The sequence below is a fragment of the Leopardus geoffroyi genome, chromosome A2 (genome assembly GCF_018350155.1).
Source record: "Leopardus geoffroyi isolate Oge1 chromosome A2, O.geoffroyi_Oge1_pat1.0, whole genome shotgun sequence".
Lineage (NCBI taxonomy): Eukaryota > Metazoa > Chordata > Mammalia > Carnivora > Felidae > Leopardus > Leopardus geoffroyi.
In genome coordinates, this window is record NC_059331.1 from 20,506,607 (window position 1) to 20,518,220 (window position 11,614).

The 11,614-nt window shown below is 44.5% G+C and overlaps 2 protein-coding genes across 3 annotated transcripts in view; one reads left to right on the forward strand and one right to left on the reverse strand.

The window, feature by feature from the left end:
• The window catches only part of IQCF3 (IQ motif containing F3), a 63,603-nt gene that overhangs the window by 15,109 nt on the left and 36,880 nt on the right, over positions 1 to 11,614 (forward strand). Inside the window, exon 2 of one of the 2 annotated variants that reach the window (XM_045492985.1) lies at positions 5,367 to 5,440. The exons of the other annotated variant lie outside the window; for it this stretch is intronic. The gene's annotated coding sequence lies outside the window, so the exon portion shown is untranslated. The remainder of the gene's footprint in view (positions 1 to 5,366; positions 5,441 to 11,614) is intronic. 2 annotated transcript variants of the gene reach the window in all.
• On the reverse strand, positions 7,006 to 8,016 carry IQCF6 (IQ motif containing F6). The gene is made up of 2 exons (XM_045492994.1): positions 7,643 to 8,016; positions 7,006 to 7,431 (listed from the first exon to the last, which is right to left on the reverse strand). Exons 1-2 carry the CDS (start codon positions 7,655 to 7,657, stop codon positions 7,063 to 7,065), a joined length of 384 nt encoding a protein of 127 aa, XP_045348950.1. The 5' UTR covers positions 7,658 to 8,016; the 3' UTR covers positions 7,006 to 7,062.

Below are 11,614 nucleotides of genomic sequence, written 5' to 3' on the forward strand. Positions count from 1 at the left end.
TTTTAAATGTTTATGTATTTTTGGGAGAAAGAGAGTGTGTGTGTGTGTGTGTGCATGCATGTGTATGGAGTAGGGGCAAAGAGAGAAGAGGACAGAGGATCCAAAGTGGGCTCCATGCTGACAGCAGTGAACCCAACATGGGGCTTGAACCCATGAACCATATGATCATGACCTGAGCCAAAGTCAGATGCTCAACCGACTTAGCCACCCAAGCTCCCCAAGTCTATGTTCTTTGTAATGGTCTCTGAAGTCTGTCTTCCTTTACCTGTGTTCAGCTAGTGATTTATTGGAAAATTTCTTGAATTCCAAGAGAGAGAAGAAAAAAGAATTCTTCTACTTTTTGCAAGTAGAAGTTGATTCTGCACTGGGACACTCCCTCAACACTTAGCCAGGCCATTTAGCCTGGCCATCTGCCTTAGTCTTTGCTTCCAAACATCTTAGGGATGAGACAGGGATGAAAGATTTAGGTCTTTGCAGGTGTCTTCTGAGCATAAGTCTTGCCCTGGTCATGAACATGGCTTTTTTAATTTCCCAGTACACACAGGCACTTTGAATGCCTTAATTTCTGAAGGAAACTACACCCAGATTTTCCCATGAGGCTTTTAGCACTCTGTTGTGTGCCTAATATATAATCTTTTCCCCCAAACAGCTGAGGTTGTTCATTTGCCTTACATTGTTCCAGGAACGCTTACTGCTTTTCCACCCCAAATGAGCTCTGAGATTGGCAAACCAAAGGCAGGTGCCTTGCATTAGTCCTTCAGGTAACACCCAGACAGATTAGACCAGCAAACATGATTCTATGGTCTGCTCTGCTCTGGAATCAGTAACCAGGTCCCACACTGGGGTGCCATCTGCAAGACAGCCCTCATTCTGAAGAGGAGGGATGGGACAATGGCAAGTAAAAATTCCACAAAGTCTTCCTACTGTTTTTAAATTGCCTTTTTCTTTAATCAGCATTCATTTGGTTGCTGTAAACTTTTGACTGTTTTGTAGAGTTCTGACAAAGTTGGTTTTGATAGTTTTTGTTTGACTTTTTGATGTTTCTATGGAGGAATGGGCCTAGGAGCCATCCACTGTGTCATTTTCATGGATATCACTACATTCCTTTTTTTTTCCCTAGAAACTTTATTTTTAGCTTTTACATTTAGGACTTAGATCATACTAGTTGACCACAAATGGGTGAGACCGTTTCCAGATTCTATTTTGTTTCATTGATCTATTTATCTTAATAAACACCACACTGTCTTAAGTACTGTAGCTTTCTTTTTTTTTTTTTTTTTCAACGTTTATTTATTTTTGGGACAGAGAGAGACACAGCATGAACGGGGGAGGGGCAGAGAGAGAGGGAGACACAGAATCGGAAACAGGCCCCAGGCTCTGAGCCATCAGCCCAGAGCCCGACGCGGGGCTCGAACTCACAGACCGCGAAATCGTGACCTGGCTGAAGTCGGACGCTCAACCGACTGCGCCACCCAGGCGCCCCAGTTACTGTAGCTTTCTACTAAGGCTTGAGGTCAGGTGAGGTAAGCTCTTCAATTTTATTTGATTTTTTTCAAGACTGTCCTGGCTGTTCTAGGTCCTTTGCTTTTCAACATAGGTTTTAGAATCAGCCTTTTAAGTTGCACAAAAACAATCTTCTGGAATTTTGTTTGGGATTGTATTGAATATATAGATCAATTTGTGGGAAACTGTAATCTTAGCAATATTGTCACTCAATTCATGAATATGGCATATTTTTTCATTTATTTCAGTCTTCTTTAATTTCTCTCAACAATGTTGTGTAGTTTTCAGCATGGAAATCTTCTATTTCTGTTTCTTAGGCATTTGATTTTTTTTTTTTTGATGCTATTGGAAATGCTTATTTAAGTTTAATTTCATTTTCCAGTTTTTTGTTAGTTATAATTTACTTTTTTACTGTGGTAAAATATACATGACATAAAATTTGCCCTTTTAACTATTTTTAAGAGAATGTTTCTATGGGATTAAATATATTCATGCTGTTATGTAACCATCACCACCATCCATCTTTTTCATCTTCTCCACGTGACTCTGTATCCATTAAACACTAATTTCCCATTCCCTCCTCCCCCTCCCCCTGGCAAACACCATTCTACTTTCTGTCTCTATGAATTTGGCTACTCTTGAAGTTTCATATAAGAGGAGTCATAATAGTATTTGTTCTTTTGTGACTGGCTTATTTCATTTAGCATTATGTCCTCAGGATTCATTCATATTATAAAATATGTTGATGTTTCCTTCTTTTTGAGGGCAGAATAACATTCCATATGTGCTAATTTTGTTTATGCATTCATCTATCAATGGACACTTGGGTTGCTTCCACCTTTTGGTTATTGTGAATATGTTGCTATAACCATGGGTCATACTATCTGTTGAATTTCTCCTTTCACTTCTTTTGGGTGTATACCCAGAACTGGACTTGCTGGGTCATATGGTAATACCATTTTTAATATTTTGAGAATTGCCATACAAGTTTCTACAATAGCTGTACCATTTTGCATTCCTACCAGCAATGCACAAACTTTTCAATTTCTCCACATCCTTGCCAACACTTGCTATTTTGGGTTTTTTTGTTTGTTGGTTTTTTTCAGAAAAGTCTTCATATCCTAACGGATACAAAGTGATATCTTATCATGGTTTTGATTTGCATTTCCCTAATGATTAGTGATGCTGCACATCTTTTCATGTGCTTGTTGGCCATTTATATACCTTCTTTGGACAATTGATTTTTGTATATTGACATTATATCCCATGACTGTACTAAACTCACATATTCAAGTAGGTGTTCAAGTAGATACTTAATGACTTTCTATGTACACAATCAAGCTGTTTACAAATGCAGACAGCTTTAGTACTTTTGTTCTAGTCATTATGCCTTTTATTTTTTGTATTAACAGCCTTTCATTTTAAAGCAGTTTTAGGTTTATGGAAAAATTGAGCAGAAAATAGAGGTCCCATGGGCTCCCTGCTCCTCATCCTGCTGCACACAGTTTAGCTTATTATTAACATCTTGCATTAGCGTGGTACATTTATTACAATTGACAAACCAGTATTGCTGCATTATTATTAACTAAAGCCCATGGTTTACATCAGAGCTCACTTTGTGTTTTGTAGTTCTCTGGTTTTTGACAAATACATAATTTCATGTATCTGCATTTATAGTATCATACAGAATAAAATGCTCCTATGGTTTCACCTGTTCATCCCTCATTCCCTCCACCAGACACCTGCCAACCATTTACTGTCTCCATAGTTTGCCTTTTCCAGAATGTCATATAGTTGGAATCATGCAATATGTTACCTTTTCAGATTTAAGTTCAAAATTCCTCCATGTCTTTCTGTGGCTTGACAGATTGTTTCTTCACTAAATATTCCATTGTGGTATGGATGTACCACAGTAAGTTTATCAGTTACCCATTGGAAAGTCTTCTTGGTTGCCTTCAACTTTTGACAACTGTGAATACAACTGCTATAAACATTCATATGCAGATTTTTGTGTAGACATAAGTGTTCAACTCACTTGAGTAAATACAAAGAAGCTGAATTGCTGGATCATATAGGGAGCCTATATTTGGTTCTGTATTAAACCACCACACTGTCCTCCAGAGTGGGTGTGCCATTTAGCATTCCCACCAGCATTGAATAAGCATTCCTGTTGCTCCACATCTTAGCCAGCATTTGGTGTTGTCAGTGTTTTGGATTTTTGACTTCCTAATAGATATGTAGGGTTATTTCATTATTGTTTTAATTTTCAATTCTTTAATAATGTATTATGTTGAATATATTTTCATATGCTAGTTTGCCATCCGTACCTCTTTTCTGGTGAAGTGTCTGCTTGGTCTTTTCTTCATTTTTAATGAGTTGTTCATTTTCTTATTATTAAGTTTTCAGGGTTATTTGTACATTTTAGAAAACAAATCTTTATCAACTGTCTTTTGCAAACATTTTCTTCCAGTTTGTGGTTTCTTTTTTTATGTCTCATAACCACTGTCTTTTGCAGAACAGAAGCTTTTATTTTAATGAGGTCCAGCTTATCAATTCTTTCACAGCTCTCGGAGTATTATACTTCTGTGATCCATTTTGAGTTAATTTTGTAAAAAGCGTAAGGTCTGTGTCTAGCTTCACCTTTTTTGCATGTGGATGTTGTTTTTTAACATCATTCATTGAAAAAAAAAACCTTTCCATTGGATTGCCTTTGCTCCATTTTCAAAGTTCAGTTGACTATATTTGTGTGAGTCTATTTCTGGGCTCTCTCTTCTGTTCCATTGATCTGTTCTTTCAACAATACTGCACTATCTTAATTACTGTATCTGTACTGCAAATCTTGTAATTGCACAGCGCCATCTCATTTTGGGTTTGCCATGTGGGACAGAGAGAAGCAGAAGACAAGGCAGGATGGAGGCCCTGAATGGTAGAATCAGAACTGAGATTGGAGATGTATCAGGTGAGGGGCTTGAGAGCATGGGGTGAGCATCCTGGGAGCAAGAATGAAATGCCATCTGGGAATCCTTTTTCAGAGCTGCAAGGGACCAGTAGGAGATGGGCCCTTACTTGCTGAACTATCTTCTTAGGGGCCTAGTATGCTGGGCCAGTCTGAAGGTCAGTATATTTCTTTGTTGATCAGGCCTAGGGCAATATCTCTTGGGGACACAATGTCACTTGGGGAAAGAGCAAGAATGGGGATACAAAGTTCCCCAGAGTGTGCTCAGGACCACTCCTGCCCCAAGGCTACAAGCGTCTCCCCCTCCCCCCCCCCCCATTCCTACTTCTAGTGTTTCAGTGTATTCTCAGGGAGAGTTCCTTCTCCAGCTCAATTCTCAATGATGATGGGGAAGAGAAGGGAAGTTCTGTGATGTTCTGTGAGGGTTTGAGAGGTCTGACTCTGGAAGCCCCACCTACAGCCTCACCTCTGCTGAGGAGCTCTGGGTGTCTCCACCAATCCAGGCCTACTCTAGCCACAGACCTGGCTGCTAAAGGAGATCCTCTCTGTGGAATACCATCCTATGTCTCATTGATTACTTCTGCCTCAGGCTGTCTGTTGCCCAACACCCACAGGTCCAGACACCTCCGGTTCTCAAGACCCCCGGCCATTAGAGGGACACCCAAGGTGGTAGTTTAGACCTTGGATGAAGCTTGGCCTTCTTGGGCTGGTCCCTGAGTCTCCACTGCTCACACAGGAATGGTGCCATATTCCTGGGGTCCTGTCTCTGGGGATAAGAGGCCCCACGTATTTTCCCCCCAACAGCCTCTCCCCATCCCAGCCCCAGCTACCTGTGTTTTCTTGCTTCCAAGAATTTTCCACCAAAGGAGCTCTCCCTCTGAATCCCTGTTTTACTTTGCATTCTTAGCTCATCGCAGAGTGGAAAGCCTTAATTACCTTGAGCCTGGCGAGCAGTTTAGAATTCTGCATCACCATCCCCAGGTAGGACCACATGGGCCTAGTGGGCTATATTACCTGAGCTGGGAAGGGCTTAACTCAACGGTTTTCAAATCATGGTTGCACATTGAATTCCAATGTCCAGGCCTCTCCACAGACCAGTAAAAGTAGGATCTCTGGATGTGCTCAGGCATTGGTATGTTTTGTGTCCTAGGGGATTCCAATGAAACATAGGTTGAGAATCAGAGACGTAAAGCCTTGCCAGCCTGGGTTTTAACCATCTCTCGCTGCAGGGGTGGTGCCTACAGGGAAAGTCATGCAGAATTCTGCCATATTCAGCATGCAGACCTAGCAAGTCTCCTACCTCTCACGCCAGTGAGGCGGGCAGATGAGAGCTGTGTCCAGAGCTCCTGGAGGGGTTCCTTTGGAAGAGCAAGCTATGGTTGCATCACTGCCACCTGCAGCTACTGGAGGCAATGGGTGTCAGACTGATCCCTGAATCCCCGTCTCTGCCATAGCTGTTCTGGAAACACCCTCCCCTGAGCCCCACACGCACGCACGCACACCCCTGAGGAGAGGGGAAGCCTTACCCAGATGCAAGGCCCCTGAGGACCTCTGATTTCTGTACACTTCCTCCCACCCCTCAGGCAAGGCCACCCATTGCAGACACCTGGGGAGGGTCATGAGCCTCAGGCTTCTGGGAGGCAGGTTCAGAGACAAATATCTGAGGGACCTTGAGCATCCAAGCAGAGGCTGTGAGAGACAGAGACAGAGGGCTGAGCCTGGGTGCTGAGAGTTAGCAAGAAATTCAGCCAGCACAGGCCATCAGCTCCTGAGACAGGCCCTGCAGGGGGTGTGGCCATCTGTGGGAGGGTTGGGGCAAATACAGTGGATCTTGGGGGGAGGCCAGAAGGGCTGCTTCTGAAGATGTGGTAAGATTTAGAGGTCATATCCCTAAACCAATGACTTCCAGTGGCATAGGGACAGTCCTTGCCTACCCTTGGACTCCCTCTGCTTGTTTCCTCAGCCCTACCTCCCTGGGCTCTCTCTCCCCTCCCCCACAGTGCCTGGTTTTCCCAGGAAGCAGCCAGCAGAGGGGAGGGAAACCTTGTCTCTCAACCCCTGGTGGTGGAAGTGGCAGGCACAGCTGCTGCTCCTGGGCTTCTGTCCTGGTCTTCCCCAGAGGCTAGCTCTGGCTGACTATCCCCCAGTGAGGCACAGCTCCTGTCCTGCTGTTGCTCAGCTGGGTGCCCTGTCTTCCTGGCTCCCTGTCAAACACTGCACTGGCCCTGAGGACCCTGCCTAGCATAGGCCTGTGGAATCCTGGTCTTCCCAGCTGGCTCTGGCTGCAGCCTGACTCTCTGGTGTCCTATCTTGAATGGAGATGCCTGGGGAGGGGCTGCAGAAAAATAAAGCCCAATGCCTAACCCTGCTTGTGGAGAGAGCTGGGGTCAGGCTGGCTGAGGTGTCAGAGCCTGTCCTGGGTCCTGGGGTCTCTTCTGGGTACAGGATGGGTCAGATTTGCATTAAGAGTAAGGGCCTAGAGTGGGGTACCCTGGGATGGGCTGATCCCTCTTTTATGGCTCTAATTTCCAAAGAGCAAGAGTATGCTCAGTTAAGTGTCTTTATTGGAAGAGAGATCCAGTCTCCTTGGCTCTACTAGTGCCCTAGGTCAAGAGAATTTCGATGTCAAGTTCCAGCCGGCTGGCTTTGACCTCATAGCGGCCCCGGATCAGACCCCGGGTTTGACTGGTATGCCAGCGCCAGTGAGACTGGATGATGCAGGCCGCTTGGCGTGCCTGAAGAAATCGTCTGCGAGCCTGCCACATCCGAACCTGTGCCTGCACTTTCACCACTGCCCACTCCTGGCAGGTGTAGAGTCTTAGTGCCAGGCGCCGTCTCTGCTCCAGCATCTTGGCCTGCATCGACCTCCACCAGCACTGGATGACCCAGGCCCTGAGTGCTGTGTGCAGTAACGTCCGGCGCACCATGTTGCCACGCCACCATGACTGAATCTTTACGGCTGCGTTCTCTAACTGATCAGGGGAGGGAAGAACACGGAGATGCTCATTGGGGTACCCTCCCATTTCTGTCCCCATCTGTGGTGCTGGGTAGAAAGGGGGCCTGGCACAGGTGGCCCTGCCCTCCCATTTCCAGGCCCATTCATCTTATTTCCAGTCCCCCACTCATCAGTAGTCACTGCTTATTATCTGTCAGGCAGACCCTTTCCGTGTGGGTGTTACTCACATTTTGTGTGTCCATGGCCCTGGTCTTCAGAGTCCACTCATTTATCAGGCCACCCTAGTCTTTAGCCCCGCCCTCAACTGTTAGTCACCCCCCCTCCCCCGTTAGACTCCGCCCACCTGCACACAGGTCTCCTCCCTCATCAGGTCCTGTCCATCCACATTTTTGCCCCATCTCTCTCCTCTCTCCTCTTGTTCGTGCCTCCTTCCGGATTGACCAGTCCCCTCATTTGTTAATTCCCATCATTTTGGAGGTCGGCCGTTATCTCTTGCTTGCAGTGTATTTCGCAGACCCAACTAGCCTCTTAAGTCTTGCTCTTTCTACACTTTCCAGTCACTTGTTTCTGTTCCTGTTGGCGGCAGCAATAAGAGACTCATGCAGCTTTCCTTCAAGTAAGGGGTTTTACTTAGGAATACTCCTAGCCAGTTTGGATTTCCAGAAGCTTAAGTGTCAGAGCCCGTGGGAGGGCCTCCAAACGGTGCATTCACAGGCTAGTATGCTTTCATGTAAAATTTGTGAAAGCCAGACAGTTGAAGAGGGCCTCTGTCTCCCCCTGTCTGACCACCTCTGTCACTCTTCTACTGGGTGGTGTTGGAGTGGCTGCAGCCCTTTATGGGACATGACTAAGGAGAAACAGAGCTGGGATATGCGTACTTAGTATGGGTTAAATGGGACAGATTTATGTCATTCACAGTCACCGTGGGGAATAGATACATCCTTGCCAACCATTCCACTAGAAATGGCTTCCAGGAAGGCTCTCACCAGTTACTGTGTCATGGTAAGAAGATGCAGCGACACATGCTGCTACGGTGATATGAACATGCCCTACAGCGCCAGGCACCAGAAGTAGGTGGGCGGGGGAGGAAAACGGAGGCTTGAAAAGTATGGAGATAAAAGCTGCTCTGTAGAAAGTTCTTCCTCTTGTTAGACATGTAAAACCGTAACTGGAAGATTCTGTTCTCACTGATGCCCGCTTAAAACTGAGGTTCTGTCTTGTCGGGAATATACCTGCTAATGCAGTGAGACCATTATAAACATGCCATACTTTTCTCTTATTTTGGCGTGAATTTTGTGAAAGGGAATTGATCAGAATTCCTGTGATTTCACTGCAGCAACTAGCAGAGCTACTCAGAACAAACAGTGTGTAAGTCAGCATGAGAAATCATACTTTACTTCATGGCATCCTGAATATCTATAATAAATAAGTTTCTATCAAAAATGATATTACAAAATCATCATATTCAGAAGTAACCAAAGGTTATGCTGCAAAAAGATGTAGGAAAAGCATGATAGAGGTGGGAAGGTGAGCTAATATATACATGATGCTATGCTTTGGTATTTGCCAACTTTTGAGAATTTACAATTTGTTGTAATTTCTTTATTTGTCCTTCATTATTCACTTGCCAATTTCAAGCCTGTAATTTTGTATTCTTTTTCTTAAAGTAGGCCTTCCAAATTATATAAGCCTCAGGCCCCACAAAACCTGGATCTGCCCTGCCGTGTGTAAGAATGCAATTGTGCAGCCAGGTCTCCTGGGAGCTCACAGAAAGCTGCGATTCCAGGATTCAGGGTTGGGACTAGAAGTGCGGACGCAGGTGATGCAGAGATGCCGGGCGTCCTTTGGGATCTGGAAGGCCATTGTGGCTCTGGCTTTAGCATGCGTGTTAGCATTCATTTTTCTGCATGAGGGTTTGCTAGGCTCCGCTGCTTGTTGGGCTATGCACGGTCTGTGGCTTTTATGTGTATTTGAGACCTTGTGTGAACGCTCATTCTCATAGCCATGGCATTGGCCATTGGGGTGTCTCAGAGGTTTTGTCCCTCTTGTCAGCCACACAAGCTCTTTGCATCATGTGAAAAGTCCTCTGGAGCAGACTCTGTTGCTTCCTTTAATGACTGTCAGTCTGGGTGAGCAAAGAGCTGATATTCAGTGTCTTAAAGGCCTCCATCGCTGCACTCAGCTGTTGGTCCTGGCATCAGGCATCTATCCACTCCGAGTCCAGTCCGCCAGATTTTGCAGAAGGGATCCACAGGCTGTGGGCATGGCCAGTGTTTGGAGGCTCAGTCCATCTGGGCCAGGTTGCCATGATCAGGGTGTCAGATCCCACTATTCCTTGTGAGTCTCTCCCCTACCCCACTCTGGCCTAGGTGTGTTGTTGCCAGAATACCTTGGCTTTGTCTCCTTCTTAGAAGTCTCTGGGAGAACCTGCTGGCCCCTTTTATGTTCATGCTTTTATAGGTATTCACAAAGTGGCAGCAGATGGGGCCGAGAGGTAAGATTACAGACCTCGAGCCTTGGTCTTTATTTCATCAGTCCCCTCCACTCCCCAGCTTCCGGCTCTCTTCTCTTCCTTGCTTGATTTCTTGATCTGATTATAAAATGGTACATATGTTGCTAACATTTCAAATAATGCAGAAACATGTAAGGTGGAAAGTGGATTTCCCATGAAATTTGCCTCCAAAGCTCTTCCTCCAGAATTTATACCATGCACAGACTAATTTACATTTTCTATTAAAAATAATTTCTTTTTAGTTCATATATTTCAAGCTAAAATATCCCTTAGCAATCCTTCTTGGCATTAGTACTAATTCCAGCTTGGAGAGTATCCTGGACAATTAGTTATGCCTTTATAGACACAGTACATCCATGTACCTAAGGAAATATAAAACTGTTTTGTGTGTTTTATGTATTTTTTTAAGTTAATTGAGGTAAAAATTACATAACATAAAATTGACCATTTTAACCATTTTATTATTTTGTTTATTTAGAGAGATAGCACAAGTGTTAGAGGGAGAGAAAGAATCTTAAGCAGGCTCCACACCCAACACGGAGCCCAACACGGGGCTTGATCTCAAACCCTGAGATCATGACTTGAGCCAAAACGAAGAGTTGGTTGCTGGGGGCGCCGGGGTGGCTCAGTTGGTTGAGTGTCCGACTTCAGCTCGAGTCATGATCTCATGGTTCGTGAGTTTGAGCCCCGCATTGGGCTCTGTGCTAACAGCTCAGAGCCTGGAGCCTGCTTTGGATTCTGTGTCTCTCTCTTTCTCTGCCCCTCCCCTGCTCTCTCTCTCTCTCTCTCTCTCTCTCTCTCTCTGGCTCTCTCTCTCAAATAAATTAAAAAAACATTTAAAAAATTAAAAAAAAAAAAAAAAGAGTTTGTTGCTTAACTGACTGAGCCACCCAGGCACCCCTTAACCATTTTAAAGTGTATAATTGAGTGGCTTTTAGTACATGTGCCATGTTATACAACCATCACTGCTATCACTGCTATCTACTTAACCAACTGAGCCACCCAGGCGCCCCTCGGCTTGTTTTAATTCTAATTTTGCCCCCTCCCCCCCCCAATAAACCGTGTATCCATTACACAGTCATTTCCCACTACCCTTCTGTCACCCCAGACCCTGGCAGCTACTAATCTCCTTTTAGTCTGTATGGAGTTGCCTATTCCAGATGTTTCTTATAAATGGAATGAGAGAATAAATGGCCTTTTATGACTGGCTTCTCTTACTTTGCATGTTTTCAAGGTTCATCCGTGTTCTAATATGTATCAGTACTTCATTCCTTTCTATGGCTAACTACTATTTTCTTGCATGGATATACCACATTTTGTGTATCCACTCATAAATTGGCAGATACGTTAGTGTTTTTCGCTCTTTGGTGATTGTCAATAGTACTGCTCTGAGCATTTGCGTGCAAGTATTGGTTTGAACACCTGTTTTTAGTTCTTTTAGCTATATACCTAGGAGTGGAATTGCTGGGTCATGTGGGAATTCTGTGTTTAACTTTCTGAGGAACTGCCAATCTGTTTTCCACAGCATCCAGGCCATTTTACATTCCCACCAGTCTCCATATCCTTGCCAATACTTGTTATTTGCCACTTTTTAAAATTATAGCATTTAATTGGGGTTATGATTTGCATTTGCCAGATGATGTTAAACATGTGCTTTGGGGGCATTTGCGTATTTTTCTTTGGAGAA